A 24579-nucleotide genomic window follows, 5' to 3' on the forward strand; every position below is an offset into this window, starting at 1 on the left:
TTCTCAACCAGAGCCTCCGGCCCTGCAGACCCTCCTCTTCGTCCGCCGGTTGGAACATCTCGCCGAGCGCCGCGCAGAAGACTGTCAAGAGAGCAAAACAAAAAAAAAAACAAAACAAAAAAAACAAAAAAAACCAAACAAACAAAAAGCCAACAACAACAAAACTAACCCACCACCGCCACCACAACAAAAAGCATGCAATGCACTGTTGTCTCTGCATGGACAAGGCTAGGAGTTTTGACTAGTGGACTAGACAAATAAACAGGGGTAGGTAAACCTGTCTTGCTGAAATATACAAGGGGGCGTTTGAACTTGTGTCAAGAAGACTGTAGCCACATCCAGCGAGAGGAGATACATCTGGCTGATTTATAGTATGAAAATATATCTGTCTATATAACAACAAGCATCTCCCCCCTCCCTCCCTCTCCGGGGCGGCATCCATGACAGATTAGGGCAATGAGACTAGGTTAGGATCCAAAGCTCCTTTTGATTATTTTATTTTTTTGTTCCTTGCTTTTGATTTCTCGTTGGGAAAAGCAGATGCACTTTGACTCCTGACTGCTCTACCTCAGACCTGAGAAAACTCATCGCATTTGTTTTTTAATGATTAATTATTATTATTATTATTATTTTGATGCGCGTTGATCTGTGTTATTGTTGGTTTTTTATTATTATTAATTATTATTTTATTGGCCGGGATTCTGCTGTTGTATTGAAAAGCTGGGCCGTGGGTGTTTTTGTTTTTGTTTCTTTTCTTTGGGGATTTGTGTACCCCTGCTAGGACATTTGAAAGAAGATTTTCTCCCTCCCTTTCCCCCTTTTGTTTCCCCCCTTTTCTCCTGCAAGGCTTTTAAAACACACACAAAAACCGACGCTGGTGTAATCTCTTCTTTTTTTAATTTTTTTTTTTTTTTTTTGCTTGACATCTGGGAGCCAACCCCCCCCACTCTCAAAATAACCAAAGACAATGGTGCACTGTGCCGGCTGCAAACGGCCCATCTTGGACCGGTTTTTGTTGAATGTACTGGACAGGGCTTGGCATGTGAAGTGTGTTCAGTGCTGTGAATGTAAATGCAATTTGACAGAGAAATGCTTTTCCAGAGAAGGCAAGCTTTACTGCAAAAACGACTTCTTTCGGTAAGTACCGGACTCCCCCGCCGGAAGCCGTGGCTCACAATTCTCCTTTTTAACCCATTTTTTTAATAGGAGCGATGCTTTTTTATTATTATTATTATTATTATTATTTTTGTATTCCCCATCCTGGGCCTCTCCCCAGCGCGCACACACAAATATCCTTCAGCTCTCTTGCTCAAGGTGATGTCGTGGGAAGGGTGCAAAAGGAGGGAGGGCCTTTGGGTTTGTTGCAGTGTTACCCGGAGAGGGCGGGCATGAGTTTGCCTTGGCAAAGGGGAAATGTCCGAGGAAGAGGAGGGGAGAAAGGCGGCTGGGGTCACCTCTTCGGCTGTCCAGCGCCCCGGGGAGCGGAGAGGTTATCGCGGATCGTTGGCGAGTGTCCGTCAAGGGCCGGGCCCCTGGGCGCAGAGCGGGGAAAAAACTTCCGTTCCAAAGTTCGCTTTGAACTAGTGACTTCTTGGGTGCGCCTTAAAAGGCCTGATTCCTCAGAGACACCCCCCCTGCCTTGTATCTACCCCCGATCCCCCTCTCCTTGCCCAGAAAATATAAGTAAGAGAAACGATCCAGCTGAGGTTTCTTTAGGGAAAGTGCCGTCTCTTTCTGTGCCCATTTTAAAGGCGGGGGGTGGTGAGAGTGGCAGGGACTAGAACTGGCTTCTTCCTCTGGGAAAAAAAAACACCCCAGTCTCTAGCGTGTAATGCCAGCCCAGTGGGTGCAGAGACTGGTCTGGTTTAAATCAGCCACCAAAGGACGATTCTCTGCCGCAAGCCGGGTGCTCACCTCCCTCGGTTACACTTCAGAGAGAATTATAGGGTTTAGAAGATCTAGTCCCCCCCCCCCCTGCAGTTTCATAACATTTTACAACTTCCCAGAGAATTTGTTGTTGTTTATTTGGGGGGAAAGGAAGGTAATTCTTATTATTTATTCTACCTGCAAATGTTAGAATCACCAGACTATATTGTATTGTGATCCTAGACCCAACAGGAACGATTATCCAATGAAACATCCTCCCCCATCTTTAAAACAAATCTAAGAATTGCGTAGCCCCCATGTATTTAACAATATTTCCCTGGGGCTTACGAGGGGCATTAAAATGATCGTTGGCCAGAGGTGTACATCGTTATCCTTAAAATAAGATCATGTAAGTTATCTCTCCCTTGCCCCACGTTGCCAGTCTTGGGGTGAAATCCTGGCCCTATGGAAATCAATGGGAGTTTGCCATTGAGTTCTTTGGAGCACTGGGAGTTGAAAGGCCCAGATAAAATGCAGTTTTCGCTGCTGCCAGGCAAAGTGCAAGTCTTTAAAAAAAAGTCCCTAAAATACGGAGGAGACAAAAATCTTCCCCATGTTTTCCCCCGCCAACTGAAGTGCATTATATTGACCAAAAGCTAATATCACAAGCGCAATTATTTGTATATTTGAGAGACTTTTTAAAAACAAATCACACTCTCGTCGGCTGGATTTAACTTTGATAATAAGAGGAAAAGGCAGCGCTCTGCTCTGGGAGTTTGATGCCCTCCTTATCAGTGAGGACGTTGCTTAAAAGATATTTCAGGAGGAATGCAGTATCCGCCTTGATTACGATTTTTTTTTAACAGCCACGCGATCTACAGTAGAAAGATCCACCCGGCCCCCCCTCCCCTTCCCTTAAAAGTTTGTCTGGAGACCCTTGTGCCCCTGTTTGCAGCCCCTGTGTATTCAGAATTGATCATTCAATAGGAAATAACACATTTGCTATCTGAGGCTCTCGGGCAAAGCTAGAACTGGGGGAAGTCTGCGTGGAGGCTGCCGCGTTAAAGCTGTCTGCGGTTTTTAGTCAATATGTGATAACTGGATTTGAATAATAAACGTGTTTCTCCAAGAGGAAGCTGCCTGTATACAAACAAATCCCCCTCTTACCCCACCCCCGACGCAGCAGATGTAACAATCCACATCCCACCCTGTATCCCTGTCAGAAAAACACTTCACAACCACCTCCCTTCCCCACCCCCCGCCCCCTCCAGCATCCACGGCTCTGGGATGAGAGCACCCCCCAAACCCGAGGTGATTATAGTGGATCCAGCTGCCACGCTGCAGAGAAGCAATACCAGGGTTTCAACTTCCCGGGTCTTGCCTGGGACAGTCCACACTGACTTGTCGGCGAGATAGAGCCCGGCCCACGGAAATTGACTCGCTCCGCAAAATTTGATTCTCTTGCAAAAATCTCCTAATTCTTGAAATTGTCCTTGGGGTCTTTTCCCCCCTTGTAAATTGTCCCCTCTATGGAAATGGAAAGGCCGGATCTCTCTCCCTTTGCGGAGAGCGTGTGCCCGGCTCTCACACAAACCTCTCGTGTAAATTTCTTTCCTTGTCTTGCTTATGTGTTATGAAATTAAATTGTATTTATTGATTTCAATATGCAGAAACACAAAGGCTCTGGTTTATACTCGTTTGCATTCTCCTTTTCCCTCTGCCATTTCCGCATTGCCAAGGGATATTCAGCTAAGGCGGCTTTCCTTTTAAAAAATGGTTTAAAGTCCTCAAACCGAGTAAAGTGCAAATATTTGTCAGATCCGTGCGGCAGATCTCAACCACAGGCTACGGGCTGCAAATATTTCTCGGGGCTGTGTTCTATTCAGTTAAAAACCTAGAGGAAGATTTATAGACCCCTGCTTTTAAAATAATGTAAATGGTCCTACGTGTATAAATGCTCATAGACAGGCCTGTAGGGCAAATGGCAACAACATTTATTACGAGTACAGGGAAATAGGTTATTTTAAAACAAGCATTATATTTTCATCTGCACCAGGAGTTCAGGTGTATTGCAAAAGACTAATATTGTACAACCAGGCTAAAATATATGAACCGGGTGTCTTTTTCCTCCCTCCCCCGAAGTTTTTAAGTGGTGACCGATCAAATGCAAGCACTGGCCTTCCAATGTGCCAAGCAATCCTACAATCTTTATAGACCCAGCCCCTTCATCCAGGGCGCGCACACACAATGCAAGGCCCTTGACAAATTGATAATATATAAGAAACTCTGCTTAATGTTTATTAGAGCGTCGTTAATCAATGTGTCAAGGTTTAAAGGGGAAACTCTCCACAACCCAGCTCCAATGTTTTAATTAATCTTCCAGCAATATATCCTCTTCCCAGATCACTTCTTTTTAACACATAATTCACGATAGAGATACAATATATATATATAATGGAGGAAATTTTTCTGCATGGATCAACACTGCACTTTTATAGGAAAAAATGCTTTTTTAAAATATTCGTTGAAGGCAATGGGCGGGGGGGGGGGGGGCTGGGGTTATTCACTTATACAAGTTTAGCAGCTTTAACGAAATGTGGCCCTATTTCCTACTTCCTTTCCCCCTGAATAAAAAGAAAAAATTTAATTTGGAAATACTGCTAGTACAGTATTTATTTTTTAAATTCTGCTAGTACTAGACTCTTGCGGGTCACCCATATGACGCACTGATCCTGGTGTTTGTTCTTCCACCCTTTCTCCCTTGCCAGGTGTTTTGGGACCAAGTGTGCCGGCTGCTCCCAGGGGATCTCCCCCAGTGACTTGGTCAGGAGGGCGAGGAGCAAAGTGTTCCACTTGAACTGTTTTACTTGTATGATGTGTAACAAACAGCTCTCCACCGGCGAGGAGCTCTATATTATCGACGAGAACAAGTTTGTCTGCAAAGAAGATTACCTAAATAACAGCAATACTGCCAAAGAGACCAGCCTGCACTCAGGTGAGGAGTCCTCTGCCAGTCACTCTCCAGCCAGGCTACCAGCTGCCTGGCCAAAGGCTAAAATAAAGCTTGGGTCTGCAAAGAGGGATGTCTGGCACTCGGGGCCTGATCCAAAGCCCACTGAGAGCTCCCATTGATTTCAGTGGGCATTGGATCTCTGTGTGTGTGTGTGTGTGTGTGTGTTTGTGTGTGTGTGTGTGCGCGCACGTACACATATACACACCATAGTATTTTAATCAACCTGAAGACTCCAGGGGACCTCTCTCTTATCCCTCTTTGTATAAGGAAAGTTCTACAAAATTGCTTGCTTGCTCTCCCTTGTTATTTATATATATATATATATAGGCAAGTAAAGATTTTGGGCCACCCCTCAGCAAACTCAACTTTCCAATCTAATAGAAGCTAAATTGGGAGCAGGAAACCTTCCTGATTTGCAGATGCGTTGATAACTCAGTCACTTGGGTGCAGCTCTGAAATGCAACATATGCACATTGCAAGGGGAAGACGATCAGTAGTCATTTACCGTTTTTAATTGTATACTTACGTTTAATTTTTGAACTGTACATTTTTGCCATCAGAAATGACTGTCGGGTGCAGGCTGATAGTGCATTATAAACACAAATATTTGTTCAGACTATACATAGTCGGTTTCGTTTCCGTTTGTAATAACATGGGAGCCTTCTGTGTGGGGGATCTTGGGTGAGAGAAGCCTGCCCCTTTACATTCCGACGTTATAACCAGTCTCCCAAGCTAGTGTCGCACGCCCTTTCAGGTCTGATTAAATAGAAAAGGAGAACGTGATTGATGCCACTGGGCAATATTTTCAGAGCATGAATTTTGACTCCTACAGGAACGATTCTTGAGCAGTCTGTGAGGAACAGGGCAAACTATTTCAGGCAGTGTTATTGCCCAGCAACTGCCGTGCCCACTTGCAATCTGATACAGGGTATATTGTACCGGTTGGAATTTTGCAACTGTTGCATTTGGAGTCCCTATAAGTAGAATCACGGCAGAGGAAGAGATGCGAGGTCTTGCAAGATATGAGGGCTGCTTTGCCGAAATCAATACTAAATATCAATTAGATAAACATTTGCAGCGGTGAAAGGCAGATTTAAAAGTTGAAATGTATTTTATTTTTATTTAAGCCTACCGGCACCCAATGCTCTGAAATACAATGAATGCATTTTTGACACCGAGGTAGGTTTTTTAAAAAAGCTTTAGACAAGGTCAGATGAGTTGATTACAGTGGTCTCTTCCGGCCTTCAAAATCTATGGATGTTGCATTTAAATTCATGTTCATTTTTATGGGGAGTGGGTTATGATATTCAAGTTTCCAGTAAAAACGAGTGCCCTAGGAAAGATCAGAGAAACACATGCCCTTCCCCAGGCTGTAGGGACGGGGGCAGGGCGGGCGGGGGGAGCGGAAAGGGAGCTCGAGCTGGGGGAAAGTTCTGAAGGTTTTCCAGGTGCATGGGAAGCTGTCTCACCTCCACACGCCTGTGTTACAGCGCGTGCGATGCGTGGGGCTAGGGTGAAGGCAATGCTCAGCACAGCCGATGTGAGTGTGATTCCCCCCCACCACCCCTTTTCCTTTTGCCTAGCCACTACCGGCAGTGACCCCAGTCTGTCTCCGGATTCCCAAGATCCTTCCCAAGACGACGCGAAAGACTCGGAGAGTGCAAACGTGTCAGACAAGGAAGCTGGCAGCAACGAGAATGATGATCAGAACCTGGGGGCCAAGAGAAGGGGTCCCCGCACCACTATCAAAGCCAAACAACTCGAGACACTGAAAGCAGCCTTCGCAGCTACCCCCAAACCCACCAGGCACATCAGGGAACAGCTGGCCCAAGAAACCGGGCTCAACATGCGAGTCATACAGGTACCAAAATCCAGTCCCAGCCTCAGCTACCTTGGGGCCAGTTTGTGTGTACAGCTCGCTTGCTAACATTGTGTTTGGGAGGAGGGTTCTCCAGTCGGTTAATCGCCCCATCCAAAGCTCACTGAAAGGCTCCTGCTGACTTTGAGTCAGGCCCCATGCGGGGGTCTGCAAACAAACCTCCAAAATACAATTCGGCTGGTTTCAAAGTTAAACTTTCAATGATGCACTTTCCAGCTCCGCACCATCTCAATGAAAGAGGAGAGAAGGGACTGACTTGCCAAGCGAGTTAAAGAGTCGGGACTTATAATAATGCCTCCCCTGGGTGGCAAAAAGCCTCCAGAGGGGCAAGATACTCAGACCCCCGCTCACGCTGCGCAGTCCTTACTCCGTCCGCTGAAATCAACGGGGCCGCTTCTGGAGCAAATCTAGTGTGAGAATCTAGCCCCTAGCGACTCTGTGCACAGAATTGCAGGAGACCTATTTATCCCTCCCATAGCCATGGTAATAAAGGGAAAGCAAAGGCTTGTGTGTTTAGGATACTGGTCAGTTTCCAAAACAAAAGAAAGAAAAAACAAGGGAAATCGGCGTTCTAGTTGGGCATTTATATATATAATTGCAATGTAAGTTTTTGATCCTAATGTATACAAACAGCTGCTTTATGTGGTCAGAGCCTGGTGTTTATTGAACTTCCTCCTGTGGGGCTGGGTTGAGAGATCCCTGAGAGGGTTAAAACCTTTCATGCATTTTGTATCCACCTTTCCTTTGGCTCCTGACATATACAGGAAACGTATAAAGCTTTGACTTTGTTCCAAAAAGGACCAGCAGTATTTTGTACCGGCAAGGCATACAAAAAGTAGAAAACGGGGAAGCACCCAGAGGAAGTCTTTCTGCAGGAAAACAGAGAAAAGAGGGAAAGGAAAACGTACTGTAAGCCCGGGAGAAACGGCCAGGAAGAAATGAAGGAAAGGGAGTTGTCCAGAATATATTGTCATATTGACAGCGTGCCTCGAGCAGAGCAAATAATCCAGCCCAAATTTAAGGGGTACCCGCTGGTTTTCAAGATGACCAGATCGAGGAATATTTAGCGTTATTCTTTCCAAGTTGTTTGGTTTTTTTTTAAACAAACCTACCATTTCTAGAGTGACCTTTTGGGCGGACCCTCTCAAACTGAAGAGAAATGTGAACTGCCATCGCTGCTAGAAATAGTCCTGGCCTTTCCTAGCCGTCCTGTTCCTGCAGTGACCGGCGCACGTTGCGGGGGATCAGCCCTGCAGCCTTCGCCCGGGCAAGACCTCCCGCAACCCTCAGGGGAAGTTTTGCCTGCGTGAAAACTGCAGAGATTGGACTCCTAACACCGGGCACAGACTTTATTTAACAAAAACATGCAACCCTGCTTCTTGCAGAAAGTGCTAAAGAAGCTGCGAATGGTATCGAAATTAATAACCATAAATGTGAGGGGTTAATGGATAAATAAGAATGACAATGCGCTGGAATTATTAAAAGGTTTATAAACCCGCAGCGCTGGGGGTAATGGGGGGTTAAAGGACCATTAAGGCGAGGTTAGATTGGAGAGTCTCAGTGTGAGGATAATTAGGAGTAATCTTGTCAGGGTAATAAGAATTAACTCAATCATTCTTGACCTGCAGCTGGAGTGCTATAAGCAAAGAACCAAGGGCCTGATTTGAAATGTTCAATTCAACACTGACGGTACATTTGAGGACAGTTTAGAGATGTATATAGACACGAATATGTGTGTCTACACACAGAGAGCTGGGCGTGTATATGTTAATTAGCTGGTTTTAAGCTATGAATAAAGGGTGTATCTGTGTACATTATGTGTGTGTATATATATAATTGTGTGGATTCATATGCACACAATATACACTCTACATATGCATACACACAATAATGTACATACACACATTCAATGCTGTATGCATGTATGTGTAAATATAATGTGTGTCTGTGTGTATACAGAGGGAGGTTTGTGTAATCTGAGTTGTATTGTTCATGGGAAATATATTTGCCATGTTGTTAAAATTGGAACAACAGACGACCTGATCTTCAGCGAGTTTTGCCTGAATACAGATGACAGGACTGAGCCCCGGTATCCGCTGTTTTTCCCTTAAAAGAAGCGTAACCTCCGCCTTTGTTTGCCCTGAGCGGGGTTTCCCCGGCCCAGTATGTGAGACCGCGGGCGTTAATTAGTGACCCCGGGAGTTAAGGCGCTGAGGGCTTGGTTTTGGTTTTATTTAAAAGAAAAGCGCACCTCTTTATTTAAAACCGATTCTTAGAATCCGTCTGCGAGGCCAAAAGATTTATTATTATTTTTTTTTTTTTTAAATCTTGCCGAAGCCCTTGGAGAAATTGCTCCCGGGGATTCCCAGAGGTTTTCATTTATTTATTTATTTATGTTTAGCCTTTCCAGGCCATTCTCTAGGCGGCCCTGTCTTTATTTTGAGAATGAAAACCCACCCCCAGCTGAGCCGGCCCGGCGCCGCGGGCGTTGGGCTGAAGCCACGTCTCTCACTGTTGCCGGCTCTGGGACTCCCCCTCTCGCCTGGGCTGTTACAAAGCGGGAGTCAGTTCACTGTATTCTGGGTGTCGAGAATTCAAGTCAGAAAAGACGAGGCTTTCCCAGGGGTGGGGGCCAGAAAGCCCCTAAAAACCCGTCGCTGTCTGGAGCCTGTCTCCAGTGATATACAGGCTGTCACCAGCGTCCAGATGGGTTCACGCACTTTGCTATTCATCAGCCGCCTCTCCTGCCCCGGGGGCTCCGCGGAGGGTCCTAGGGGGGAAAGAGGTGCTGGCTCCTAATTCGGTTGCACCCCGGGACGGAGCCAGGCTTGACACCGGAGCGGAATGGGGGCAGAAAGAGCAAACAAACACGAGAACTAACCCTAGGAAAGTGGGGGCTGAGCCGCCCAGAGGGAGTCAAAATCCTGCCTCCCTTTTCATAGACTAAAGGGACAGTTCCTGGCGGGGGGGAGTTTGAACCCTGGATAAAAATCTTCCCCTTGGTGAAGGACTGAGTGGGCCGGGTCCCGGGGTCTGTTCTGCAGGGGAGGGTAAAATATCTATCTGCCCTCTGCCTTGGTGTGTCTGGGTTTTATGCAGGGCTGCATCTGTCTAAGGAAGGGCAGCCTGTGTGCCCGCGGGGAGAGGGGCAGTGCAGGGGCGCGGTACCGCTGTGGTGCGCGCACACACGACCCTGGCTCTGTGTGGACGCGGCTAGGTGCGGGGTGGCTGGAGAGGCGGAGTGGCCAGCCCCGCTTGCAGGGGGGAAGGGGAGCTCAGCCCGGCCCAGGCGGCTCTTTCATCTCTCCCGTCTCCTTTTGCCGCTCCCAGGTGTGGTTCCAGAACCGGCGCTCCAAGGAGAGACGCATGAAGCAGCTGAGCGCGCTGGGGGCCCGCCGGCACGCCTTCTTCCGCAGCCCCCGCAGGATGAGGCCGCTGGTGGACCGGCTGGAGCCCGGGGAGCTCATCCCCAACGGGCCCTTCTCTTTCTATGGAGGTGGGTGAGAGCGCCGGGTAGAGAGGCGCCGCAGGTGAAGAGAGACAAAGGTCAGGCCAAGTGCCCCAGCCCCAACAGCTGGCACGGCTGGAAGGGGAAGAAATTTCTCCTAAGGGGGATCCCCCCCCAACAACAAACCCAGCTACCCCCCCGGAACAGCGACAGGCAGGGAACGCTCCCCCCCCCCCCCAGCTGCGCAGCATGAAAGCAAAAGATTTTTCTCTCCGTTTCACATGGGGGGAGGATTTCAGTACGTGGGACAGGTGGGCAGATAGGTAGCTCCCATCAGGGAAGCACTAACCCGCTGGAGGGACACACAACCTGAAGGAGAGAATTTAAAAAGACAGGAAGGAAAGCTGCTGAAAATGTCACCCCTCAGTTGAGAAAGGCCCCTGCTCTCATTCGATGTTTTTTAGTGGGGGGGGGGGGATTTTCTCTCTGCCTGGGCTTTGGGTATTCTTCTTAGGGGAGGTTTCTCTCCTTCAGGCCTGTTTTCATCTCCAGAAATCTTGCATAAATAATTGAGCACTCTGTGAATATTTATGGACTCCCTGCTTTCTAGAGCCAAGTTGAAATCTATTGGCAAACTTTGGGGGAGGGCTTATTTGAGTGTGTTGCATGTTAGGAAGGGGAGGGGGAAGCATAGAAGGTCTAACATTTCTGGTTGGTGGAGGACTTATTTCCCAGATCCCTGTAAATACAAAAGAGGGGACTGGCTGTGAAATCAGGACTGATTATCAACCTCTGGCTGCCACTAATGAATCACTGGAAACAAAGATCTGAAGAGGGAAAGGGAAAGGCTACCCCTCTCTTCCTTGCCTTGACTGGTCCTTGGCTCTTCCTGAGATTTGTATGATTATAAATTAGCTACTTTAGAGAGCATGTGTAGAAAGCCTTCCATTTCCACTCCAGCTGGAATTAGTGCGCAAAAGGGCGGTGAGGGAAATAAACAAACACTTTAGCCTCGCAAAACCAGTCCGGGGGAGGGGGAAATGAAGGGAACGCGAGGGCACAAAAATGAAGAATGCAATCTAATGTAGTAAGCCAGAGCCTGTGTAGTCCCATCCTGCAGTCAGCTGGGCTCTGTGTAGAAATAAACTCTTTGATCCGTGGCATTTTCCTGAAGTGAGAATAAGGACCCGGCATAAAACAACAGAATCCGCCAGTATTGTTTTCAGAAGCCTTTTAAAAGAACGGCCATCTGGTTAATTTCACAGTCATTCACTGCTCATCCTTTCCCTTTTTGTCTTTATTTAAATCGGTGAAGTTTCCCCTACATTCCTTGGCTAAAGTAATTTGAGGTGGTGTGAAAGCTCCATCGTGAACAGGGCTGAGGGACATTTCAGTAGATCAAATGATAGACATTTAGGAAAGGTGCTATATATCTTTGGTGGTTCTTTGGGCCACGATCAACTGGGATGGGTCCCTCCGGCTCAAACAATTTGAACCAAGTCTTTCCAATGGACCAGGATGCAGAATATCATATCAGCTAAGCAGTATTGGCTTTTAAATTGAGTGCATTTATTTTTCTTTGTTTTTATCAAAATGGTGATTTTTTTAGAGAAAGGAGGATGGAATTCCTTTGCAGACTTGCCAAAATTTGAAAAATGAAGCAGATCCCTGCTTGGGCAAAGTACATAATACCAGTGCACCTTAAAAACCCAAAATTCTTTTACTTACTGTGAGCTCTTTGGAGCAGGTGAGGTTCTCTGTGTGTTTTAAGATGGTACAGCAGCTAGCCCCGTTGGGCACTGGGGAATGAAATACACTAACAGGCCAACCTCTCCCTGAAGCTAAGCACCTGAACCTACATTCAGGGCCAGATTTTTCTAAGTGTTTAGCACCTCTCTAGGCACCTGAGTGAAGTGGCCAGATTGGCAAAAGTGTTCTGCCCCCAGCTCCCATTGGGCTCAACTGGGAAGTAAGGGCTAGTGGGTGCCAAGCTACTTTATCTCAGTGTCTACCTGGGTGCTGAGACATTAGGCTTTGCTTAGGTGCCTAACTGAGGGCCTGATTCAAAGCCCAACGAGCTCGATGGAAAGACTCTTTTTGATTTTAATTAGTTTTGGACCAGGTTAAGGCACCTAGTTTGCCTTTAGGCTATCTAGTTCTTTTATTGTTTTACACTTGGTTCCTTTGCATTATTCTCCCTCTCTCTCTCTCTCTCTCTCTTTGTCTGGTAGATTATCAGAGCGAGTATTATGGCCCTGGAAGCAATTATGATTTCTTCCCACAAGGACCCCCTTCATCTCAAGCTCAGACACCAGTCGATCTCCCCTTTGTGCCCTCTTCTGGGCCATCAGGAACTCCTCTGGGTGGAATGGATCACCCATTACCCGGACACCACCCATCTAGTGAGGCTCAGCGCTTCACTGACATAATGTCGCACCCACCTGGAGACTCACCCAGCCCTGAGCCCAACCTTCCAGGTTCTTTGCACTCCATGTCTGCAGAAGTTTTTGGTCCAAGTCCTCCGTTTTCTTCAATATCCGTCAACGGTGGTGCTAATTATGGCAATCACTTGTCACATCCACCAGAAATGAATGAAGCCGCTGTGTGGTAGCTTTAAAACAAACTGGGTCTAAGTAAGTGATGATCTTCTAGTCTGCTTATGTTATGGTGTACAGAAATGAATAAATATAACATCTCTCTTGCCCTAAGACAATTTTACTTTGGGAATGAACTGAATCCAAATCACTCCAAGGCAAGCTTTGCTATAGACCGGGACAATCTTCATAATATGGTTGTAACAAACAAACAAAAAAGGGACATTTTTTGGTACCATTGAAAAGACACTGGTGAAGCTGTACAGTAAAGTGCTGCCCTGCTATAGGATGGCATAGGTTGAATACCCTGTTGGATGTCACCCTAAGAGCCACAATCCTTAGGAGCTTTTCGTTTAAAAAACAAAAAGAACAAAAGAAAGGTCAAAGAAAGGGAGGGGGGAAGTGTGAAGAGCGCTAGTATTCCTGGTTAAGGATGGTTCTGGCATTATGAATTTGTTTGTTAATTTTGTCTCTCAGAAAGTTCAACAACAACAAACTCTTTTTAGCTTCAGAAACGTGAGCCTGCTGACTATCAGGTGGGACTTTTTGTTTTTTAATTATTTTGCCAAAATAACAAATACTAAATGTAAAGCCCTCAGCATCAACTCTTCTACCTTCACAAAGCTACACACACAAAAAAATCCTCATAATAACAAAGGTCGCCAACCAGACCTCTAACTAAAAATGACTTGAAACAAACAAATAAAAAAAGTATTCTACCTTCACAAAAAAACCTAAACAAAAGACTCTACTGACCTAAAAACAGTCAACTGTTTACGTAGAATGTTAAATTCAGGAGTTCAATGTTTTACTAATAAATCCTGTTTTAGAACCTCTTGTTCAAAAGCAAAATATTTTGAGCAACCAACCAAAATATATCACTTTCTTTTCTGTAGATGTTATATGACAGATTGCAGGGCTTGTGGTTCACTGTGCTCGTTGTAAAAGGTGTTGTTTACAGAAGGCAAAGAAGAAGAAGAAGAAAAAAACACATGAAAACCAGACAGTTGCCAAATAAAGTAATTATATAGCACAAATACTGTAAGGTGCTTTGCACCAGCAACCTGAGCAAGTGTTTTTTGTTTTTTGTTTTATTTAAAGTGTTACAAGGTTAAACAAACAAACATCTTTGCTAATTTTTAGTCCTGTTGAACATTCATGGAATTGTTAATATGACTTATATAGACCCACACAGGTTTTATTTTTGTGTCTTTAAAAGAAAAGTCCAAAATATTTAAATTTTATGGTCAAATATGCAGTCAACAGCTGCTGCTTTTTTCTTTATATATAAAATTTCTCATATGTCTTTTATTGTTCTAATAAACCTAAGCTTGTGTGACCTCCAGTGCATATTAGACCATTCACTGTATGAAAGAAAACATGTTGGATAAAATTTGTGAGTTTTTAATAAAATTAGAAAATCTGATGTTTAGATAACTTGTGTTTCATTTGATGTTTTAAATAATTTTAAATGGGTCCTCTGAGTATAATAGCCCTGAAAAGATACATCCACTATACTCGTATTATATATCTATTTTGCTTTGGTAGAAGTCTAAATCCTGTTGCCAATGAAGATAGATGTTATCTGTAGTTTCATCCTCTCTTTGCACCTTAATTGATACAGTGCAAAAATATGTTAATCTTTTAATTAAATTACAGAATTGGAAACGTATCAAATTGTTTAACATATTAGTTCATTCTAGGTCTATGGTAAGATACAAAACGTGTCCAAGATGTTCATTTTTATGCATATACAAAACTGTATTGTGAAATATGTCAAAACCCTGTAAATATATGGTGTAGGGTTGGTCCATTTTTAGCTCAATTTATTTTCCATAGGAAATCCTGCTTTCTAATTTGGTGGTCTGAAACACAACATAAACTGAATGTACAGCAAAAAAATGACAATAATTTTAATCCCCTTTTCAGAGCTGATATAAAGTTCATTGTTTTATAGCATTTGGTATGTTAGAAGTTGCAATGAATACATATTGCCCCTAAAATTTTGAAAAGTTACAGATATAATATTTCAGTTGTAAATTATTACATTGTCTCAGTCTACAGACCTTACTGAGGCAAAAATACTATTGATGGCTGAATAAGGAGTACAATGTTGGGTCTAGGTTTGATAAGTCACATAGTTAAAATGCTTTCCAAGTGCTCATTTAGTAGGGAGACGGGAGTGGAATTGTATATATTCTCCATTCCTGAGTTTGGCTGTTTCTTTCTTTTGGTTTAAGTAGGCCCAGAAATTTTGCTCTTACCTACAGACTCCTGTATCGCCAGTTCTGTAGTCTTGATTATTTAACTCTTTGTGGTGAGGGGAAAAATCAGAATGCTTTAAAATTGTATGGTATGTAATTTTTTATTGGTGGTTTCGCATTTTGTTGATGAACACCTAGGCTTATAGACCCAGCAGAGGGGGCATTTAGTTTAAGCAATACTTCAATTTAAACACAGAATGTCTTATAAATATAAACAATCTGCAAGGGATCTGTTAGCATTCTTTTTTTTTTTAAATCATGCTTTATTAAATGCGGGGGAGACTTTTTAAGCTCATGGGCTCTGTGTGTAACTCATTTCTTTATCTGCTTTATTGTTTTTATATCAGGTGCTTCTGATTTTTTGGTCCATTTTGCATTTATATAATGAAATCACGGGAGATCTGCTTGTTACATATTTTGATTTAACTGGACTGATGCTCTTTATATCTACTACCATTTGCTATTAGGGGACTGGTCTACACTGCTGTTTTCTTGTTGTGTCAGTTATTTTACATGAAGAATTTCACCAATCAGGCATAATCTGTAGAATTTGTCCCAAGTGGTTTTTTCCCCCCCTCTTTCTTTCTTGGAGTGAGTTACTTGTCCAGTGTATTAAGTATTTTTTTTTTTTTTTTTATGTAGCACACAGGTAGAAATGTGATGTAACTCAGATTTAGGTCATACTGGGCCAGAGGAAAGCCTGCGTTTACTGGACCCAATCCTGCAGTCCTTATTTCAGACAAAGCTGCTGATTTGAGTGGCATAAGTTTTGCCTGACTATGGGCACTATCCACAAGGCTGTGAGAACTCTGGCTCTGATCCATCAAAGCACTTTAGCACATGCTTAATTTTAAGCACTTGAGTAGTCCCGGGCGTAAAGTTAAGCACACACCTAAGCGCTTTGTTGGATTGGAGCCAGAATGCTCAGCTCTAGAGTTCTGGACTCTGATTAACAAGGTAGATACTTAGGAAGGGCCTAATCCTGTGTTGTTTGCACAGTCAAAACTCCTGTTGAAATCGCTGGGATATTGGACCCTATGCAAGCCCTTGCTTACATGTGCAGTTCTATTGAGGGGCAGTACTCCTGTGTAAGGGTTTTCAGGGTAAGACCCTCTGAGTACATGTTTTTGTGTGAATATTTTATATATGCGTGTGTGTATGTGTTATATATAACCACACATTATATGTGTGCAAAGATGCACACAATGGACTTTCAGGCCTGTTTTAAAAAAATATCCTCTTTTGATCTCTCCTTGCTTAACCATTACTGGTTCTGGTGGCCTTCCAGGAGAGCGTCTGTGTTTCTACTACTTTGCTGTAGAAAGGGCAGACGGATGACGCAAGACTGTGTCCAGGCCTAGATCTGTGCACCAAACTTGCACTGACATATTGGAGTTTGACACACAGATCGAGAGCAGTGTGCAGCCTTTATGTTATGGCAATGTAAGGATTGCTCAGCATTTGAATGCGTAAGACTAAGGACTTGTGCAAATGCTTCACAGCAATGTATTATTTACTAGAAAAAAGTGTGTGAAAACAAGGAACGCACTATTTATAGTAAACCAATTTTAATTGAACAAGATGTTTCTATCGACTAATCAAAGTGATCCTAAAACTAGTGTGTGTCTCCAGCATTCAAACAACAACTCTTCTGTCACAAATTATGGACCCTATTCTCCCTCACTATCATTGCTGGAAACTCCCATTGATGGCAGTAGCAGCTTCCTTTCTTCGTTAGTAATTTCCATTATCTATTTACTCAGGCCTATGCTTGAGGGAGTGTTGGGGGATTTGTAAAGATCTGTATCCTAAGGTGAAGATGTACCTAAATTATGATTTGTAGATAATTATGTATATTATTTTAATATATGTATGTGTGCCCAGATCCTGAGTGATGGGCGCATGATACAAATCTATAAATAAATACAATTTAAGAATATGATTGGTGATTTACATACTTTTACCATTCAACGAAGGGTCCAAAACTGCAATCCTTACTCAAGCAAAAATCCCCTTGGCTTTTCTGGGATTTTTCCCTGAGCAGAAATTATTTAATTAGGCCTCAGTTGCTTTAATAATGGTATTTATAAGAAACTGGTGTTTCCCTTTCAGTTATCAGCCTTGTAAACAGCTACGTTTAAGACTTCACGTATATTTAAGCTTCGTCAAGGCATGCGCATTTCTTCACCTAGACAACTGTTAAACTGAGAGAGGACAAAGTCATGAAACGGTTACATCACTGGTGAAATTAAATGTACTAGGGACAAGAGGAATCAGTTTGGAAAAGTCTTGTACACCATCACTCTGTCACTGTAGTTGGATAGCCAGAAATACTTACTACAACAGTACTCTCAAAGCTCCAACTAAAATGAAAGGGGCTGTTTAAAAAAGGCTTTCAGTCCACAATGATTACCACCCCTTGTTAGCTTTCTCCTTTGCGTGGTGTTTTGTGGACAGATACTCACTTGGCATTTTTCTTCAAACCCAGTTGTAAAATATATCCGTGGTCATGGCATCGCTAATTTTTCAAATAAGGTCAAATACAAATTTTAATGATAAACTGCGGGCCAGGTCCACAAAGTTATGGCCCTTAAGGCCCAGTAGATCCTTCACTGATAAAAATGGGAGCTTTGAAAAAAGATTGAGGGTAGACAGTGTCCTTTATGTAGGAACTGAATTTTCAGTTAGTAAAGTCACAGTTCCATTTGGCATCACGGAATAGGGAAAGGGAAAAAAAAAAAAGGCTTTTTTAGGACTAACAATTTTTCTGTACTTTGCCACTTGTGCATGTTATCACCTGATTTGGTTCCCACAGCTGTCTTAACTGTGCAAAATAGCTGCACAGTTGTGCACCTAAAGCAACAGAATCTGTGTCTTAGACTGTTGTCATCAGGCTCTATAAGTAAGGCCGCATTGGGTTGAATGGGGTGACTCGCTTCTTCTGAAGTTCTTGTTTCAGGCTGTCTGCAGATTCTGGAAGATAGTTCTGCACTAGTTACTCTCTGTTCAATGTTTGGAAGGTTTTCTTTGCGGCTCTAAGAACTAGTAGCTTCCTTTTTTCTTGTTTTTTTTTATGAAAGCTTGCACTCTGGAGAATCTGAAGCGGGGGGGATGGGAGGCGGACCTGATAAATACATCAGGCAGGCTGGATTCATATATTTCTCACCTAACAATAAAGTGTTGAGAATTGCCATTGACTGACACACACACAGCTGCCATGACATCACTGGGTCTTCCACGTGTGGCACTCCCATGACTCCCATCCAGCAAAGCACTTAACCATGTGCTTTAATTTAAACAAATGAATAGCCAGGTTGAATTCTGTGGGCTGACTCATGCTTAAATATTTTTCTGAACTGACGCCTCTGCCAGGAGAGGGCTAAGCGTCTGACACTAGATCAAGACCATCCTGGACAAATGTATTTTGTACATAGAAAATAAATGTTGCACTCTTACGTTCCCCTGAAATTGTAGAGTGTATATATTTGTGTTTTGGTCTGTGTGCCAGAGATGCCCTTGGTCAAGAATATACTTTACTGTCTCATATAAATTATTCTCCTAATCTTTACAGTGCCGCTCTGTGTTTTTATAATTCCTGTATATCAGTAGCATCTTTAAACCCTACATGGATTTAAAATGTGTTTAAATATATTGTAAATTCAAGAACGTACAATAAGGCTGGGATTTCCAAGGAGAGTTGGACACTTAGCTCTTTCAGGCACTTTTGATAATCCCTCCCCAAATAAATAAAAGCAGATGAAAGAAGTCATTGAATAAATCTTGCCTTAATGTCTTTACCAGATCTGGAGAAAAACATTTAATTGGTTGTTGCAGTGAATTTTGAATAAAATTTTTTTTTAACTGAAAACAAAAGTTTTTTGGTTTCCTCTTACCCTCCTCTCCTTTCCCCTACCCCCTTCCTTTTCCAGTGGAAAAAAAATTGTTGCTGGAAACAATTTTTAGTTGCAAAAAAATTGTCCTATAAAAATGAAATATTTCAACTAATTTTTTGTTGTTGTTGGGGGGAAAAATGCCATTTTCCATTGCAAAATGTTTAGGGCCATATACTGCCTCCATGTATGAGTCGAATTCTGCCCTTGATGATGCAATTCAGTTTACTTCAGTGGATCCAACTCTGATGCATGTAACTGCCATTGATATCTATGGGAATTCTGCCACAGACTGATGCATGTAGTCTGCAGCCCAACTTGTAACCACCGTTCTAGCTCACAAAGGTAAGAAACGAATGCTGAGTGATATTGAACACTGAAATGTTAAGTGGATGATCAGCACGTTGTTTTACATTTCTATATGCATTTCCTTGTTTTTGCATTTATAAAAAGGAAACACTTAAAAATAAAAGCAATGTATTATTATTAGTTGTATGTATTTATACAGTACCCAAAGTATGCTATGCTCTTTCGTAGATTTGCCAAGGCTGACCTGTAATCTGAGAGTCTTCCAAATGCCAAAAAGCCACCTATGTATGTCATAGGAACAAGGGAAAATATGAATGAGAGAACTGAGAAGATGGTATTTTTATAGTACATTCTTCCCACAGCACACTTGTACATCTGTTACACATTTAGATCAGTATCTTTATTTTAGCAAATAAGCATCTAGATCTACAGTAACATTAAAGGGGAAATATTAAAGGAACCACGTTAACTAGTTTTGGGATTCATGTTTCCAGTTTGTGAAGAGAAAGAAGGCTTTACAATACCTGGTATGAATATAAATGCTTTCAGGATTGTGTTAAAAATTAAATGAAGAAATATTTGTATTATGATTTATTTATTATACAAACATTGTTTTGCATGATTATGAATCTAAACAGCAGCAGCAGTAGCATGGCTTTAGGGCATGTGATCCAGAAACTGAAACAGACTAGTCTGTCTCTGTCTGTTTTAATTATCCAAGCTGAGTGAAATGCAAAAAGGAAACAAACAGAATAAATTGGAAGAAGGAAATTGGATTTCTGAAATATTTTAACAATCTCTGGTGTTTTAATAGTCGGGATTTTTTGCTTGGTTTTGGTTTATCTTGACGGGGTACCTTTAACAAAGATTCTAAATGACTAGCCGCTGCACATTTTGGCCCCAGTCCGACACAGCTCTCAAACATGTGACTAACTTTAAGGATGTGACTCGTCCCAGTGGGTCTGATTCTCCATTGGCCTGTACATTGTGCTGCCATGTATACCAATGCAAAGTGAGGGCAAAGCTACCACTCGCAGAGTGGTATTTTTGTAATGTTCTACACCCACTTTGCTCTAGTGTAAATGGTTGCACAAGGTGCAGAGCATCAGAGAATTAGGCCTGTTGGCTTCAACAGGATTACTCATATGTGTGAAGTTGTACATGATCTTAAATGCCTTGTTGGATCAAAAGGGACTTTATGCAGAACAATAGGCCTATTAATCTCAATGGGTGAAATCCTGCCCCATTGAAGTCAATGACAAAAATCCCAGTGACTTCAGTGGGGCCAGGATTTCACCCAATAGGACTAGAGTAAATCAAACAGAATTTGGCTCATGGTGCATTCACCATGGATAAAATGATAGATTGGGAGCATTTTGTGTAACCATCCCTAAAAGCCTGCTTTTCAGATAGGAGTATTTTGTATTTGTGAGGTTAGGGCAGCGAACACCCATTCTACCACTGGTACTATTTGGGGGTTTGGAAATGTAATTATGTATGGTATATTGGCAGTAGACCCCTGGATGGCTGAGTGTGTGTATGTATGTATGTATATGTGTGTGTGTGTGTGTATATACACACACACACACACACACACACACACACACACACACACACACACACACATATATACACAAGTACCTATTTCTGCTATTTAATTTTTGATTATATACATATTTGTTATTTCTTTATTAAATATATGCATGCTCCTCCCTTACTTTAATAATATAGGCTTGTATTCTAGAACCAAAATGCCTGTTAAACCTAATAATAATAATAAAAAAAATCCAGAACAAGCAGCCACAGGAGCCACTGTCTGTGTCCACAGTTTTATAATATCAGGTTTTAAGAACAAATAAGGTAAGGAACCTTAATTGTGTATTGCAGCAAAAGCAAATACAAGAAATATACAATGTAGCTTTTTATAGCCATCTTTTCATAGCCTCAAAATGTAATTTACAAAACAAAATTTGCATCCTTATGTTTTTCTATTCTGTCCTCAAAGCTGAAAAAAGCATTTAAACCCTACGTTGTGTAAAATCCAGGGGTTTGATATATAATAAACATGGGCATTAGAATGAAAGGTTATATATGTAATACAAATATTATACAATTTTAATTTTGTATGCTGTTCTTTGTATATATCACAATACTTTACAGGGAGTCTTTCTGGGAACTATTTTGAGAGCTCGTCCCAGTAACGTAGGATTTGGGGATTTTTAGTCTTTCCTCATAATGGTGTTTTACAGGGTTCTCCAAAGTCCTCATTGGAAGTTGATAGCTGAGCAATAAGCTGCCTATGCTGCTGAAGGAAATGGTAATTAATGATATTCCTCTGCCCTCTGTAGGACAACTGGCTGCACTGAACTCTTCTGCTTCAGGGGGAATAATACTGGATCATGGAGTAAAGCAACAAACGCATGACACCTTGGTTGCTGCCTGGCACAGACGTTTCTGCATTCTAATTAGAAATAACGTCTGGATTAATTTTATAGCATTTAAAAGCAGATAAGCAGTGGGGAGAATTTTTGTTGATTGGAAGAAGAAGGGGATGAGAGAGAATCATGCTGAATTTTTCTCTTAGCTAGAAGTGGATCTGCTTTTGGATCGGCGTTTGTAACTTGAATCTACCATCGTAAGGGACAGAATCCAAACACAAAATGTGAATAAACTTAAATTTGGGGACACTCAGATTTCAGCCCTCTACATTTTTCATATTTTGGGTTCTAAGGAGAATCATTATAGACATGAAGTGTAGATCCTGATCTGGAATTCTGGTTTGAGGTTTTGTAAGGGTCTGCCTGTGCACACCCCAGTGCAAGATAGGGAATGTATATTTAAAAAAACAAAACAAAACACCCAAAAGATGACCCTTGAATATGGAATACAAATAGTAAGAAAATAATTTATGTGATCCCATATATTAAGCAGCTTTTTTTTTCTTTTACAAAAATAAAAAAAGTGTGGTGTTGATTTTCTTAATTATTTAAAATGTTTATAGTAATAATTAGCACTTTTACATAATCATAATTCTTAGCTCTTTGTAGAGCTGGGTTATTATAGAGTGCTTCTCAGCATCAGAGCACCTTCCACTATTAATTAATTCTCATAACCCCTCTGGGGCTATCTTTGGTTCATTATTCCCATTTTACTGATGGAGGAACTGAGGGAGAGAGACAGGTTAAGTGACTTGCACCATCTTACACAGTAAGTCTGAGTCAGAGCTAGAACTTGCTCAGAACTTCCCAGTTTTTGTTTGCTTATGCTGTTCGTGTACAATTATGATAACTTGACAGTGGTTCCTGTTTATTAGATAGTAACCATATTCTGTGGTATATGAACTCAGAAGTCAAAGGCCAATGTGTTTATATCAAACATGGGGCCTTATCCTGCAACTCTTAGATGAATTCACTCCATGGGACTGTTGTGTGAATAAGGGTTGTAGGATTGAGTGCAATATTAGCCCAGGACATAACTATTATTGAATTAACAGGAACTGACCTCGAGTTCAACCTCCAAATGGAAAAAGCAAGACAATTTTTTTTAAAATAATTGGTTTTATAAGAATGGCTGCTGCAAGTTCCTTCTCCACTTCATCAAAGTGTTAATTACACTGGGCCAGATTCTCATCTTGGGTAAATTCTCAGAGCTCCATTGACTTCAATTTACGTTAGCTGAGACTCTGGCCCATTGCACAGGAACACATTTGTGCAAGCATCTGCACACACAAAAGGTAGAACCCTATTTACTTGAATGGAAGAGGTACCATGGAATTTAGCTGGAGAACAGATTTTGTTTTTCATAAAGGTGATGTATGTGAGGGATACATAACCTAAATAAGGATAATATGTGTGTGCTGGGGGGAAGAAGGGTTACAGAAAACACCAGAAAAACATACTCTTTACATAGGTTTACATACATGCTTAGACAATCATACATTCCTTCACCTCCACCCACACATCCTCCTCCCCCGCGTTAATGCTCGCACTGATCCCCCATTATATCTCACATGTTTGTTACCCTCACCCCAACACACACTCTCACATACCAGGCCCTGCCTCACCCCACTTATCTGTATAAAAGTCCCATCTACTCAGCCTCTCCTTACACCCTCACCCCCACAACCCCTTTTCACTACCCTTATATACCCACCAATAACCTCCCCACCACACCCACTTACCCTCCCCTTACACCCTTTGCCTCCCCTTATACCTCTGGCCCCCACTCCCCCATCCCTCCTTATATCAACACCCCCCTCATCTCTCCTTATACTGATACCCCCTTACATCCACCCCCCTTCACTTCACCTGATACCCACACCCCATCCATCCCCCCTTATACCCACAGCCTTTCACCTCACCCCCATATGCCACCATCCCCCCTTACACCCACCGCATCCATCCCCCCTTATACCCACCCCTTCCCTCACCTGATACCCACACCCCACCATCCCCACTTCACCTCACCCCCTTCACCCCCATGCCCCTCCATCCCCCCTTACACCCACCCCCTCCAATACCCACCCCTTCCCTCACCTGATACCCACACCCCACCATCCCCACTTACACCCACCCCTTCACCTCACCCCCTTCACTTCACCCCCACGCCCCTCCATCCCCTCTTACACCCACCCCCTCCAATACCCACCCCTTCCCTCACCTGATACCCACACCCCACCATCCCCACTTACACCCACCCCTTCACCTCACCCCCACACCCAACCATCCCCCCTTACACCCACACCCCCTTCACTTCACCTCACCCCCACACCCCCTTCAACCCCCCTATAACCACAGATCCCTCCCCTCTTGCTGATACCCCTAGATACCCACCCCCTCCAACCCCCTTATACCAACTCCCCCCACCTCACTTCTCCTTATACGGATACCCCCTTACACCCACACCCCCTTCCCTCACCTGATACCCACACCCCACCATCCCCCCTTACACCCACCCCTTCACATCCCCTGATACCCACACCCCATCGTCCCCCCTTATACCCACAGCCTTTCACCTCACCCCCACACGCCACCATCCCCCCTTACACCCACCCTCTCCATCCCCCCTTATACACACCCCCTCTTCAACCCCCCTATAACCACAGATCCCTCCCCTCCTACTGATACCCCCTTATACCCCCACCATCTTCAAGCCCCCTGTAGCCCCTCTCCCCTCCACCCAGTCCCTTCACCTCACCTGATGCCCACTCCCCTCCTGATGCCCCCCATACCCACGCCCCCTCCACCTCCTCAGCTACCCCCCCAGGGATTGCCCCCATCGCTCCTTAAACCCACATCCTCCTCCCCCCGCGCCCCC

General features: G+C 43.3%; 1 protein-coding gene across 2 annotated transcripts; it reads left to right on the forward strand.

The window, feature by feature from the left end:
* The first annotated feature begins 967 nt into the window (after positions 1-967).
* Positions 968-15352, forward strand: LHX1 (LIM homeobox 1). 2 transcript variants are annotated; one of them, XM_037880723.2, is made up of 5 exons: positions 968-1137; positions 4635-4861; positions 6463-6740; positions 10089-10254; positions 12438-15352. In XM_037880723.2, the coding sequence occupies exons 1-5, from the start codon at positions 968-970 to the stop codon at positions 12815-12817; spliced, it is 1221 nt and encodes a 406-aa protein (XP_037736651.1). In that variant the 3' UTR covers positions 12818-15352. The 2 variants fall into 2 exon arrangements, with proteins under 2 accessions (XP_037736651.1, XP_037736652.1); XM_037880724.2 differs by having other exon boundaries at positions 6505-6740.
* Positions 15353-24579: the final 9227 nt, after the last annotated feature.

Source organism: Chelonia mydas, chromosome 17 (assembly GCF_015237465.2).
Source record: "Chelonia mydas isolate rCheMyd1 chromosome 17, rCheMyd1.pri.v2, whole genome shotgun sequence".
Lineage (NCBI taxonomy): Eukaryota > Metazoa > Chordata > Testudines > Cheloniidae > Chelonia > Chelonia mydas.

Bases quoted from the DNA above. Each gene is read 5' to 3' on its own strand.
- LHX1 (XM_037880723.2), top strand. From the start codon at position 968: ATGGTGCACTGTGCCGGCTGCAAACGGCCCATCTTGGACCGGTTTTTG. The intron at 4,862-6,462 runs GTGAGGAGTCCT...CCTTTTGCCTAG, and splicing joins AGAGACCAGCCTGCACTCAG to CCACTACCGGCAGTGACCCC. The intron at 10,255-12,437 runs GTGGGTGAGAGC...TTTGTCTGGTAG, and splicing joins GCCCTTCTCTTTCTATGGAG to ATTATCAGAGCGAGTATTAT.